Source organism: Diadema antillarum, unplaced genomic scaffold (genome assembly GCF_040938485.1).
Source record: "Diadema antillarum isolate AM-2024a unplaced genomic scaffold, OU_Dant_1.0 seq00000870_RagTag, whole genome shotgun sequence".
NCBI lineage: Eukaryota > Metazoa > Echinodermata > Echinoidea > Diadematoida > Diadematidae > Diadema > Diadema antillarum.
The window spans coordinates 103869-117923 of NW_027271736.1; the positions used below are offsets into that span (position 1 = coordinate 103869).

At 39.7% G+C, this 14055-nt stretch overlaps 1 protein-coding gene across 1 annotated transcript in view; it reads left to right on the forward strand.

The window, feature by feature from the left end:
• LOC139740624 (C3 and PZP-like alpha-2-macroglobulin domain-containing protein 8) overlaps positions 1–14055 on the forward strand; it is a 43558-nt gene that overhangs the window by 10542 nt on the left and 18961 nt on the right. The window contains exons 4-13 of the mRNA XM_071651208.1: positions 1080–1245; positions 1886–1938; positions 2544–2616; positions 3664–3777; positions 5237–5321; positions 7598–7706; positions 8302–8529; positions 11705–11872; positions 12427–12555; positions 13310–13481. Coding sequence (XP_071507309.1) covers positions 1080–1245; positions 1886–1938; positions 2544–2616; positions 3664–3777; positions 5237–5321; positions 7598–7706; positions 8302–8529; positions 11705–11872; positions 12427–12555; positions 13310–13481 — 1297 coding nt within the window. The remainder of the gene's footprint in view (positions 1–1079; positions 1246–1885; positions 1939–2543; positions 2617–3663; positions 3778–5236; positions 5322–7597; positions 7707–8301; positions 8530–11704; positions 11873–12426; positions 12556–13309; positions 13482–14055) is intronic.

The window sequence follows — 14055 nt, forward strand, 5'->3', positions numbered from 1 at the left end:
TAAAGAAAATTCAACATATTTTCACTTTTTTCGCATAATAATAGAGCACTTGACTTGCCTCTTTCTAAAGGTAGGGGGAATAATATTACCCATAACATTTGTCGGTAACGAGTCGGGCGAATGTGTACTTTTTTCAAAAGATGAAATTTTGTGAAATTCTCTTTATATTTTCCTTATATTGTTGTACGCATGTGACATCTAAGTTATTCACACACTGCAGTAGTCTTCTCATCCAGCGGTTACTGCACAAAAACTTCAAAAATTCATAACTCTTGAACGGATTGTCCGATTTTCCTCAAACTTTCAATGATGTGTTCTACTAATATTGCTACATTCTCTCAATCCTTATGTTTATGAAGGTGAACTTGTCCTTTAATGGCTTCAAATCATCCCGTATTCATACATGATAGTTCTCAGGAACATAAAAGACCCAAAACGCATAAAAAAGGAAATAAGGAATAGAATTGAGTATTTCAATCTTCTTCTTTTTTTCAAAGACCCTCTTTAACCAACAACAGACCATTGAACGTACGTTTCGTTGAGACAATTGTATACCCCAGCCTGACGTTCGGACGTCCTGTAGAAGCTTTTCTTTTACATCCCACCTGCCGTGTATGATACCTTCTCAGGTCTCTTCTTTACTGCATATTTGCACGTCTCTGTAGGGCCTACAAGTCCAGCCATCAGGTCACATCACGTCTGATTTAGTACCAAGAGAGGCAAGGCTTATTGTTATTGAAACTTTGTAGAATGATGTAGACAAATTGTGATGTAACGATGTGACAAGGTACGCTGGTTACTGCACAAGAGGTTAAGGTTAGGTTACGTAGGGACAAACGCACTAACTCGAGGCCCGGCCAACAAACTTGATGCGTTCCTTTGAAAGAAAAACAAAAACAAAAACATACACGAAAAACACATGCAAATAAAAAGAAAAACAAAGCAACGTGATGCTTGGCAGGTTTTTTTTTCCCTCATACATTGTCATAATCATCTTGCTTCTCTCTGGTGCATACATGCCACGACCTCAAGTTGCCCTGTATAGATAGAGTGAAGCTGTTGTGTCTGTCTCTCCGCAGCTGCCAGATCACGTGAGAGGAAAAGCGGTTCTGGAGGTATGCGGGAACTGTCGGCTCGGAGCCCGGGGTTATCACTTCAAGAACTCCTCCGACATTACCATCCTGGAGAAAAGCACATCGGTCTTCATTCAGATTGATAAACCTGTGTACAAACCCAAACAAACTGGTGAGCGGAGACCTGTTTCATCTGTTGCTATAGCAACAAGACAGATACATTTTATTCCATTGGTATCTTGACTGTTCGCAGGGTTAGCAACTGCATGAGTTCGTTATTTTGTGATGAAAGAAGTGATAAAGGAATCGAGTAATTCTAAGACTGAATGTTGTTAATGATCGTCTTGTGTAACTCACTGGTATCTTCAGGCTTGTTGATACCTTCCCGTCCCGTCGACCAATTCCACCCTCTCGACTCGTCACCCAGAGGGGCGTGTCGGCTGTATGATGATATCTCTTCGACTCGAGCACCTCCTCGTAACTAACAAGTCAAGTACTTCATCTTACTCTTGACCCTTAAGATGTAGAGTAGATGTCAGTGTCCTCCAAATATGCGAAGCGATAAATCTCAGCTAAAAGTTACAAGCGCTTCGACAAAATTATTGATATCCAACTTGTTGTCTTGTCTCCAAAAGGAACTGAGATAGGAGTGTTTGAAGTCGCCAGAGAGGCCCACCGAGATGACCTGTTCGACATGCTTACAATTTGTACATCGTAAATTCAGACAGTTAAGCAGCACCATATGAGGTGTCAGTACTTGAGTAACAATGAAAGGCGATACTGATTTGTTTCTATCTGTTTGATTTATCTAGTTTTCATCAACTTGTTTACAACGGGACCTGATCTAAGACCAAGAAACATTCCCGTAAGTGTCCTCTTGAGCATCGCAGTCTACTAAATAACGAAATTTCCGCGAATTCATTTTTTCCTAGCTCTTTCCCCCCCCCCCCCCCGAGTATACTGTAAAAACAGGTCTATGTCGCGTCTGATCGTTTATGGTCCTACAACTGTATTTTCAGTGCGAATATTCGTTATTCGTTATACGTGGATAGCACATCGTGTAGTAATAGTGGAATTTCTGGAAGGTGAAATTGCAGGTTACGGCATCCACCATTACGAGGCAAATATATACGCTCAGTGTATATATACATCAAACTTACTAAACTTTGTTTTTACATTAAACCGATAACTGCATATAGGATGTTTATATATAATGTGCATTTTTAGTCAAAGAATGCATTTAGACAGCACATAGACACACAGGTTTAATGGCAAGTGTAGCTTCTCATAATTATTATGTGGAAATTCTCCTAATAACCATCTTAACCAGTCGATGATCATGATGATGCCATTGTTACGTCACTTTTTCGTCCACTTTACCTTGCTTGGTTGTTTAGTGCATTTTACAATGAAAGATGTCATTTGTTGCTGTAAATCTCCTATCCAACACTTTATCTCAATACAAAACAGATGTTAGTTTACATCTTGGACCCTAAAGGTTCTCGCATGATACAGTGGAACGGCCTAGAACCGACATGCTGTGGTAAGTGGATTTTTTTCCTTTCTGTGTTTATCAAAAACCTGACCAAATTTATTAAATACGTACCAACATTTATCAAAAACGTAACAAAAAATTTGCGAAACAAACTCGTGAAAGATTGTTCGGTTTTGTGGTTTTCTGTTTCCTTGTGAATTACTGTGCTGCTTTCAGATCGACATGTCATTCTCTTTACCTGCCAAACGTGTAGAAGGTTGTTGACTGTGTTGTGAAATATTTCATCTCATGCCACTATATGACAATACAAGGCTCCACAATGCATCATTATGCATTTTCATTGTAGCTACAACCAAATACGAGATGAAAAATTAACACTAAATGCCTTTATCAAAGTACATATGAACGAAATGGTTACTGCGTCGTATAACAGTCGGCGTAACATTGATTATAAGTTATTACTGTTGATTGAATACAAGTTGGCTAGTGCAGTGTGTATTTGAATGAAGAAGATCTTAGTTGTCTTTGAAGCCTCCTGTGAAATGACTATGTTTGAGACAAAATATTGATCGGATTTGCAAAGTGGACAGGAATTGTGAAACACTTAAGTATAGAGGATAAAGCTCTGGATTTGTAAACAGAATGTCTTGAGTTCGTATTCTACCTGGTGCGTGCATCCTTAGTATTTGACAAAATGTCTTACTGTCTTACCCGCATTGTCCCTCTTGACCCAGGTCTTTCTGAATGAGTACCTGGCATCGCTGGGGTATAATAATGGTATTTGACCCTCTTGGAGAGCTGTGTCAACTCTGAAGGGTCTGCCCAGGGTGTTTAAGACCAACTTATTGTATTGGGATGAAATGGCTTCATTCGTAAAGGTTATTCTCTTTGGCATTAAGACCTACTCAAATTTTCAGAATGAACTTTTCACATTTTCATCCGTCAACACAAATGGTTGTGATTTTTTTTTTTAGTCTTCCCTTTTCAGTATCAATTAACAAATAAGTGGGCTTGCTGCATTAGTCCTGTTATTCGTTGCGCATTGTATATAAACTGATTAAGTGTCTATAAACTTATCTTGTTCGTAACTTCCAGGTATCGTCAATACAAGCTTTCCTATCTCTGACCAACCTGTGCTTGGAACATGGACAATTTTTGTGGAAGTTCAGGGACACACCTTCAACAAGACATTTGATGTAAATAAATACGGTAAGAATTGACATTTATCATTCTGTCTGACATGCTGTAAAGGCTTTTGGACACGCATTGTCGTTAATATCTGCCCACTATTTGTCGGCGTTTTGATGAAAAATAGCAACTGTCAAAGCAGCAGATACGCTCGTTGTATACTGCCCACTGCCTCTTGTTATGGTACCTGCTCAATTGTAATAATTAAAAAAAGCAAGTCTCTCTGTCTGACAATACTCGTTACTTCGTAGATGTTCAAAAAATCCTTGAGTGCAGCTGCAGCAACCCACTGTAAATTGTATGTAATAATTTAGTGTGTGCATTGGCATTGTATGTGTATGTGTGTGCGGGTGTGTTTCGTTTGTGTAGCGTGTCCATGATTGACAGTGATAAAGTTTTCTCTGTCTCTGTCTCTCTATAGGTATTAAATCATATTACATATGCGGTGCGCAAACAGGGGTTTCTATTGTTCGCTCACGCCCGACACGTACACTGTTTGTCTATCACACTGAAATTATGTCAGTCATGACAGGTAGTGCGTAGTTTGACGTGTCCAGGTACACGTGTTACTTACCCTTCTGGCACAGTTTGTCGAACCCTGATTGATTGCCACGCGTTCGGGAACTTCCAGGGTCCTTCTTTTTCTTGTTCTTGTTCCTTTTTTTCATATAATCCAATGGGAGTGTGGGAAGGGATTAGAATAATCTTATATACCTCTCCCATACCCGAGAAAGATGCTACATGAGCAATTGCAGCTGCATTCTAACTTATTTGTTGAGGGTTAGTCATCTTGAGCATCGTGCAGTGAAATTCATCCTCATGTGCGTCACTATTTTCGTAAATGAACATTGAAGTATTGTACTGCACTTAGTAGTACAGACTTCGTGCCTTGATTGAATGCATTCAGAAGGAGGGAAGCAAAATTTCCCGCCGATGGCAGATAGAGACGTTAAGGACTGTCTCTAACCTGCAATATGCCATGGGCGATGGATGTAGGTTCTTTCCCCATAGCAACCACCTACTGTCTGTCGCTACATCATAGTTTATCTGTCTAGTCTCAATGTCATAATGGAATCAACACATTGATCCTTGGCGGTTTAACTGTTCCTTCCCACTTTCACACACTCCTTGTTATTCACCGTTTACCAGTCCCTCTTCTAGATTTGCGTAAAACCCGACTCTCAGCTCATCATACTTTAATATCAATATTCTTCATCAACGAGGAACTGGAGTTCAGGGCCCCTCCCCCACCCACTTTTGGCTCTTGAGAAAAGAAAGAAAAAGAGAGAAGAAGGGAAAAAAAGAAAACATAAGAAACCAACGACTGTCTGAGTGCTCCTCCCTGAGATTCTTTCCATCGAAGGGAAGGGACGGGGTCGGTTTTGCCCTTGCATGAATTTTGCTATAAACGATGTTGATATTCCGCGATTAAGATCATAATCATGGAAACATTCACGGTTTTTTTTTTGTCTTCCTACAGTATTGCCAAGATTCGAGGTCATAATCGAGCCTCCACGGTTCATCCGGGACATTAGCAAGTGCAGCCGTGCAGCGATTCACGCCAAGTAAGTCAATATTCCTCCTCCAAGATGGATGAGTGTGTTTGCTTTTGCACTTTGGTAACAAAGAAATGATATCATCAAACATAGTCTAAATATTATGTCAGACCTAGGACAGTACCCTCACTATATTCACTTCATTGTAATGACTTGCGTGCCCTCAGCAGGGGCACTTTGTCATACATCTGTAGGTAGATGTAAACACTGCATCTAATTGTTCCTTTCCAAAGGCAAGAATGTCAAAATTGTGTACAATACGAAAACTTTTTTTTCTCAAGTGTCAAGTAATGTCAAACTGTTCGTCAACTCTGAGAAGCCCTAAAGCGTTTCTTCAACCCACATGAGATCACTGGACTGTCGCATTAGCACACGACATACCGGTAACCATCACATTCAGAACCACGAGGACTTTGGAACAATTAGAATTTTCTAGAATTAGAGCCGTAACCATTGGCGACAGCTGTCATTCTCACTCCTTTACACAATCCAACAATGGGCGCCAGGCGTGTGCAAGTACTCTTGCAAAAAGGAAGAGCATTCCCATGTCTTGACATGTTTGCTAACTTTCGTACCTGCTTGCCCCTCCCCATATTAGCTAATTTCAGACAAATACCAGAATATTGCATACTTTTGCGCTCCGAGAAGGAATGTGTCATTATTTTCCTCGATTCTGTTGTTGCTCGGCTTCTTTTTTTTTTTCTGTGACCCCTGACATGATATCTTTGTTTACATTGATACAGTGTGATCATGACTGTAGGCCTATCCGTACACTTGGATTTCTTGCATAAACTTAGGCCCTATATATAAAGAAATGAATACACTGTCCTGGACGCTGCCGATACAAAGATACGGGGTAAATTAGAGAAATTAGTCTTCTTATCTTTTCTTTTTTTTTAGTGATACGAGAAATATACCTCAAACGCTTTTGTATATTTCATTTCATTTATCTAATTTACACTATACTACACTTGAGGAAAGCATGGCCCACATCCGAGTTCAACGCCATCGCTGAGTTCTAAAGTTTCCCTGACTTAAACGCGCCAATTTGTGAGTTCACCCACACATACACACACACGCACACACACACACACACACACACACACACACACACACACACACACACACACACACACACACACACACACATGATGTTCGAATTAACCCCTGGCCGTCCGGGGTTCAACAGGCAGCGAATGGCACAGCCAAATTACGGCCATAAGCAGCAAACCGACGATCATTGATGCAAGAATTCGATTCGTTGCATCCTCGGTGACCCAGTGACTGCGGCCAAAATGTCGACGGATATCATTCCGTAACAAAATTTGTGGACCGCTGTGTCGGTCTTTCCTTCATGCTGTGTAACTTCCCCGAAGATGTCAAGTGTAGTTAGGTTGTGGAGTCACAGGTCGCGGAAAATTTCGTTCATTTCATCCGTGCATACCGGAATGATCAAGATTAGACTCGAGTTCCTTGTCATTCTGAATCTTGATAGAACGTCAGAACAGAGTGCGTTGACCTTGTTTCTCTCTCTTTCTCTTCTTCTTCTGCCATCTCTTGCGAGTTATATCATTATCAGATTAGGGCCTGTACCGCTTTGCGTTATACTTGTGTGACCAATGATCAAAGGTGCTCGTGCATGGTTCAGTCATTCTCAATCCAAGTATTTTAGCCTAATTTTTTAGTCGCGTGTCATGATATCCTGAGTTTTGGCGGGATCGGTCAGGAAATTACACGGAAATGAGCTTTTGCAGCACATTTGATAGAATGATCTGGCAAATGTAAGAGTTGATCTACTTGAAAAAGGAGAAGAAATCGTTATGGAATGTAGTTTGAAACTGTGCAGTGCTGCTTCCTCCATTACCAAAAAGCAAACAAACAATCGATTGTTTTTGAATAACAAAAAGGACTTGTGTTGTTCAAAGAGAGAGGTGACTGACGTCATAAAGTTCGCTATAGAAACAAAATAATGTAAACTGTCACAATATATGTTACCCAGTGGGTATTGGAATCGAATTCACATCGCATTTAGTTTTAAAAAAAAATTGTTTATTTACACAAGCTGGCTGCTCTAGCAACAAAATATCACAGACGATGAATAATGTGACCCTACCAATTTATTGAAAATCACGTGACATAATGACGAGGTCTTGACGTTTTATGAGGAAATTTAAGACCGATAGTTCGAAAGAATATTGTAAACTCAGTGTCAAGTACATGCGTCATAAGTGATTGATGTCGCGTGTTTCGTTCAACGTTGTCATGCCTCTTGTCAATTCCTCTAGGTACACCTTTGGGCAACCTGTTCGTGGAAAACTATCAATCAACATGAACCTCCATGGACTGGGTTACTATGACGACTATCTGGGTCAGAATATCTACCACTTTATGGATGTGAGTAAGGCATGAGAATTCCTCAGTGCTCCTACTTGTCTCCTGAACGTCGCCTCTATGTAACAGCACAGTGATGTCATGTTCCCAATACCTGAATGTGAAAAATAAAATAAAGTGAAGTTGATTTACGAATTTTCCTTACTTGTGATATATGTCGGAGTAAAAGCAACGGATGATATAAGCAAAGTGTATTTCGCGGAGAAAGTTATGATAAAACTCGTTTAAACCTTATATGATTTGTAATCTATCAAATTAATATCAGTAATGATTCTTTAATAATCAATCGATAAGTCGGCATCAATCAGTTTATACTTGAGGCAAAAACAAACAAAACAACAACCAAAAAGCGATGTTTGATCTCCGTAAAATCTCTGCTCTCTTCTATAGGCCTGCCAATAAATCCTTATATATGCGCGCGTGTTTGTCTAAAGAGTTATAACAATGGTTGGCCGTCTCGTTTTCCTGCATTTGGTAATCTCTCGTTCACGTACAGATGGTCATATTAACAAAGTCAAATTCACAGGAATGATTACTGTATTTTGTTCTGGTACACGGTTTATATTTCTTTTGTCTCTCCCTCTTTTCCCCTGCGAAGATAAACGGTACGGCCTATTTCAACATCTGCATTAGCGCCCTCACAAGTGCGCCGCTCAAGCCACACTTCAAGGGAGTCATCCGCGTGGAAGCCAGTGTCACCAGTAGCGACGGGAGTGTCTTCACAGCAATGGATGAGACGTGCATGGTTCATAAACAGCTGGTCTCCCTAGAGTTCTCACCCGATACCAAGAAGCACTTCAAGCCGGGCCTCCCTTACAACGGCAAGGTAACAACTCCTGTATTTGGTTTCCTTCTTCTTCTTTTTTCAGCTCGAGAAGCCCTCTCTTCCGGGTACGTGTATACTTCCCATCTATTTCATTTGGAAACGTTCTTTAGGTGACAATACCTTGCGGATGCCTTGGATTTTCAGATGTAGCGAATGCTACAGGAGGTCTACATGAAACCTTCACGAGTCAGGACTTTTAAATGGTACTTGAATTATCATTTGGAAGCGAAACAGGTTTGCCTCAGTAATCTTCAATGTTAAAACGTAATAAGGTCATTTTAAGGTAGGTCATATATTTTTGAAACCATGACGTTGATTTGGAAGCGAAGGTCAACCCCTTGGAACCACCATCCCTTTTCGGTACACGATGGATTAGGCATAAGACATTATTGAAGTGATCACTGAGTGATCAAGTTAACTATTTATATCAACCATTGGATAATTTCGCAAAATAATGTCTTGATATGGCATTGAATCACTCGATGTGTGGCAGCTTAGTGCTGAAAGTGAAAAATATAATAATCGTTTTATTGCAAGAGAGAAGATCGTTTATTACAAGAGAGAAGAGAAACAAAACAAAATATGTCCGACGTAAATCTGCCATCTTCTGTGACGACAGTGATACGTCACACACGTAACACTGGGTTTTTCTACCTATAGACCTCGGAGGGAAGATTCTCCACCACAATCGCTCGTGCTCGGCCGAATCGTCATTTGAAATACGGTTTGCATGGTAAACCGCGAAAAGCGCGATTACACTTGAAAGTTGACGAATCGCTGAGTGATGGTATTGGTACAAGCCACATAACAACAACAGCAACAATAATCCGCATCACATTAAAGACAACATTATGGCAAAGGAGAGTTTGAGGGGTGGTTTGTTGAATATGAAGAACATGCCGTTTGAGCAAAAGGAGCGGGACAAGATTTATGAACGCTTGCAGTATCATCATGGACCGGCTTTCATGACATGTACTCTAGGTAAAGAATCAAGGTGATATTAGACTACTTCAAAACCTAAAGTTTGAGAAATAACAAAAGATGTAAACATATCAAGCGCACTTTCATCTTCATTACCGTCTGTCGATTAGCTGGCTTAGTTAGCCAATCAGTTATCTTGTAAGTTATAGCTTTCAGTTATTCTAATACACAGGTGTTCAATAATTGCAGTGGACCTTACAGCGATTAGAAATGATATAGTTATTAGGGAAGATTTTTTTTTGTTTGCTTTGCTTTGTTGTTTGTTTTTTTTTCATCTGAAGTGTATATCAGAACCATTCAGCTACACCCAACTTTCTGCCATGCTCTTACCAGTTCGCAATGGATAGCATTATATGAGATTGAGAATTCTTTGCTCAATTAACCCGATGAAAATACAGTGCCCAGGATGACTGACCAGTTACGTCTCTCTGCACCGGACAAGACAAACTCAGGGGCTCTTCTCACTTTGTGTAGAGCCCCTCCCCTTTTTTTAATAACATTATTTTGATGGGCTAAGTTCCAGTATAGGCACACTTATACGGACCTAAGTAAAATGTACGCAGCGAAGAGTTGCACTGAATTAAAAAAAAAAATCATCAGATTGAGACATGACAGTTGCACATTACTTACGAGGCAATACATTTATTTCAACAACTCTGCTTTTACAGGGAATGATAGGCCAGGCTTAGGTAATTCCTTCCCGTCAGCCTCCGCTTTATACCTCTCTTCCGGTTTCCGAGTGTTTGATGAAATGAAGTAAACCTTCAAAAGCGATGACATAACCTTTACCAGAGGGTGGAAGTAAATTTATCGCGCTGTGCAACTGAGTTGCAGTTGAGTCTATTCATAGGTATTTGCCTGGATGAATACATCTGTACACACTCACGCATAAACTATCTTTGCTCTTAGTCGAATCGCACGTATTTGTTAATCACTCGCCTGGTATGGTCAATGAATATCACCCTGTCAAAGTACTGTTTGACTGACCTTGGATATCCATGTCAGCTATATTATAAGAGACAAATTCAATTTGAGCCCATAACAGGCATTCTTTTGAGCCGTATACTGGGCTGTGTGTTGCTGCGTATTCCTGGCTTCTTTGTTTATGTTTATTGCGCAAAATAGCTCGTGAAATTATTACGCTGAATTTCTTCTTTTTCGGGAGGCGTCAAGAATATCTGTTTTCCCAGGGCCACATTGTATGAATCCTGCTCTATTTTCTTATACTATATATATATATATATATATATATATATATATATATATATATATGAGAAAGTTTTTCGATGTCGATTTGTGTTTTTATGTGTACAGCTGTATATGTTCCTATATTTTCCTGTATCATCGTACTACTTAACTGTTTTTTAACTTGCACACTTGTGAAAAAACAGTCTTTGACTGAAGCATGACCCGTGTGTAAAGAAAATGAATAAAATGTAATGAAATGGATGTTATGACGTATTTTGAAGTTTCCCCGAAAGACTATACTGTATTATAAGATAAATATAGTAATGGCTAACGGTATTTTGCGAGAGTAATAACCCATACTTGTAGAGTATTTCAATGACAAAATAGCGTGTAACAGTTTTTGAAAAAAAAGGAAACATCGACAATAAAAACTTTTCACATGTCTGTCTATAATAATAATAATAAATTTCATTTATAAAGCGCTTATTACAACGTTTCTAAGCGCTGAAGAAAAAATTGGAAAAATAGATTCAATTATGGAATATATACAAATTGTGATACGATGAAACGCAATACAAGATACAAAATACATAAAATGAACATTGTAAGTTATAACTTATAGAACGAACTTAACATATATACAGACTGCATATAATAAATCAATACAAATGTGTGTATTTATACAAAATTCATTTTATAACGTTATAATGACAATTGACAACATGATAGAAATTGATTGATGAAGCGTGCCTCCATCACGTGCTTCGTTATGGACTATCACAGCCCCACCCAATGCTCTCTTGAAATGAAGAGCAATGCCTTACTGAGTGATGATATAACTTTGTAGTTTCTTCTCGAATGAAAGTGTCTTAATTGCATGCTTTTCATGAAGTATGTGATACCCTCATACTCCTTCCACCCCGCAATCAGCTAAGAGGATTACCCAACGAAATACCCCGGTGAAGCATCATGACAAAGTGACTTTCTGCTGTCTTCTCACGTCCAGGTTCTGCTGTTTTACCCCGACGACAGCCCGGCCAGCAGTGTCGTCGTCCGCATCAATGTCGAGAAGAATGAGCACGTCATCTTCCGAGACGAGTTTCTCGTCATGGACGGCGAAGCAGCGTTCGAGATCAACGATCTTCCAGACGGTGACGGCTTACTCTGGTTAGACGTGAGTGCTTTTCTTTGTGTATTTTTAAAATTAGATGTTTGATAAGGGAATCATGTGAAACAAACAAACAAACAAACAAACAAACAAACGCCACAGATGGCGCGATTGCTATGAAATTACTGCGATACCAAAACTCGCATTACGTCGGTCAAATAACGATGCTGAAAGCGTATTTCACTTATGCCTGATGTTTTCTTTTCTTACTAAATAGATATTTTGTTTATTTATGCTTATTAATATGTGTATATATACCGCCAATTTGCGGGGTCTGTATGAAAGTTTGAAAACGTATTTTTATAAGTTTTTACATCCCTGCAACTGTGTGTTGATGTCATTGGGGAATTATGTATGTCAGGTTGTTGCGGTATCGACAATAAGGCGGAAAAACAAAAGATAAATAGGCTCTGAAATGTTATTCTAATCGTTATCTTGTTAAACGACGCATGATTTTTGGCACTAACTGTCTGTGATGATCGTGTTGCATGACTCGTCGTTAAAGATATTTTGTTTTTGTTTTGTTTTGTTTTGTTTTGTTTTTTGCTGATTATGAACAGGCGCTGATCGTACGCGTGGATGGGAAACCCGCTGGAAGCAGCTATTCGATGCAGTACCTGTCGCTTGGAAGCTGGTACTCGCCTAGCGACTGCCACCTCCTGATGACCAGCGAACAACCACGGCTTAAGGTGACCAGCTCATTTCTGATTGACCAATATATCGGCTTCCATTCTCCGACCCCGCTTTATGCAAAGGATTAGCAGAAAAGAAAAATGTCAAGGAAGACTTCCAGTTCTTGTGGACAATGTTCATTCTGCGAAGATAAAAAAGATAGACCTCATATAAATTCCATTGACACTCAGCAGCAATCGCTTTAAACTAATGTCAGTTTATAATTATTATTGTCACCAAAGGGAAGGATTATGCACCCTTTCTTGAGCCTCATGTGAAGAGATATTAGAGTATTATGTAATCATCTTTCTTTAACATGGGTAGCATTCCATCCTCTTCTTCTTCCAGCCACTTATATTAGTCTTTATCGAGCATGTGTCTGTGAGTCATTTAGGTGCATACTAGGAAAGGTAAACAAGGCCGACTTTTGGTAGCGTTAGCTCAATGAGCCCTAAGAGACCTAAGACATTTCGCGTAACGTGTCGGAGACAGTGTAATAACGAGCGGTGGCTTTCATTCGGACTTTTGAAGATTTTCTGCTGCTTTCCAAATACAGTGCTAAATTAGCATATAAAAGATATTGCAACATAGATAGAGATTATTATGTTCCTAGTATATATCTGTATATTGCAACATCATCGACGTTGGCAAGTTGTCACATTGCCATTCCAAGAATCCTGATTTCCCGGTAATTTGTTGCGTGTGCAAATTGGCCCAATTTTAGTACTGTACATAGTAATGATCTGTTGCTGATATCCATTCTTTTGCCAGGTGGGGACGATGGCAACTGTACACATCAAGTCGACATGTCCTTGTAATTTCACCCTCCACTACGAAGTCATGTCGCGCGGTAACATCGTCACGTCCGGGCTTCATACAGCAAGGCGGAAGAGACAGGCGTATGAAATTGACGACCAGGACCCACCGATACAGCTAACCCAAGGTTAGGCCCAATGTTGAAATCAAAGTTTGGCATTTTGACAGATTTGATAGTTGTTGATGATTAGAGGGGAGTTTGGTGGGGAGGGAGGGAGTTACTGAAGCAGACCTGACTCACAAAGACATGACGAGGTGAATGGCATTACACAGGTGTTGTGAGATATCAGGCACATGATAATATATATTGCATGGACGTGGGTTTCATTTTATGCGTGTTTTGTCTTTTTTTTTCGTTCTCTTGATACATTGGGTTGGTACTTCCAAGAATTCATTTCTTGTTTTCAGATTCTTAATCACCCAAACAGGAACCTCCTTCTTAGAGGATTTTTCCCCCAAGCATCATGCTTTTCGAAACAGCCTAGTTTATTATCCTATCAATGTAATGAAGTATCTTTTCACGCCTTAAAACACGAAGATTCAAAGCATTAGTGCTTCGTAAGCAATCCAGGGTCATATTTCGCCAGGTTTTAGTCTTTGTAATACGTACACATTTCTAACTTTTACAAATCGTACATATCCGTCATGCCTGGAGATTTACGTCTACTACTCATGTGAGTCCATCATAAAACCATACGCAT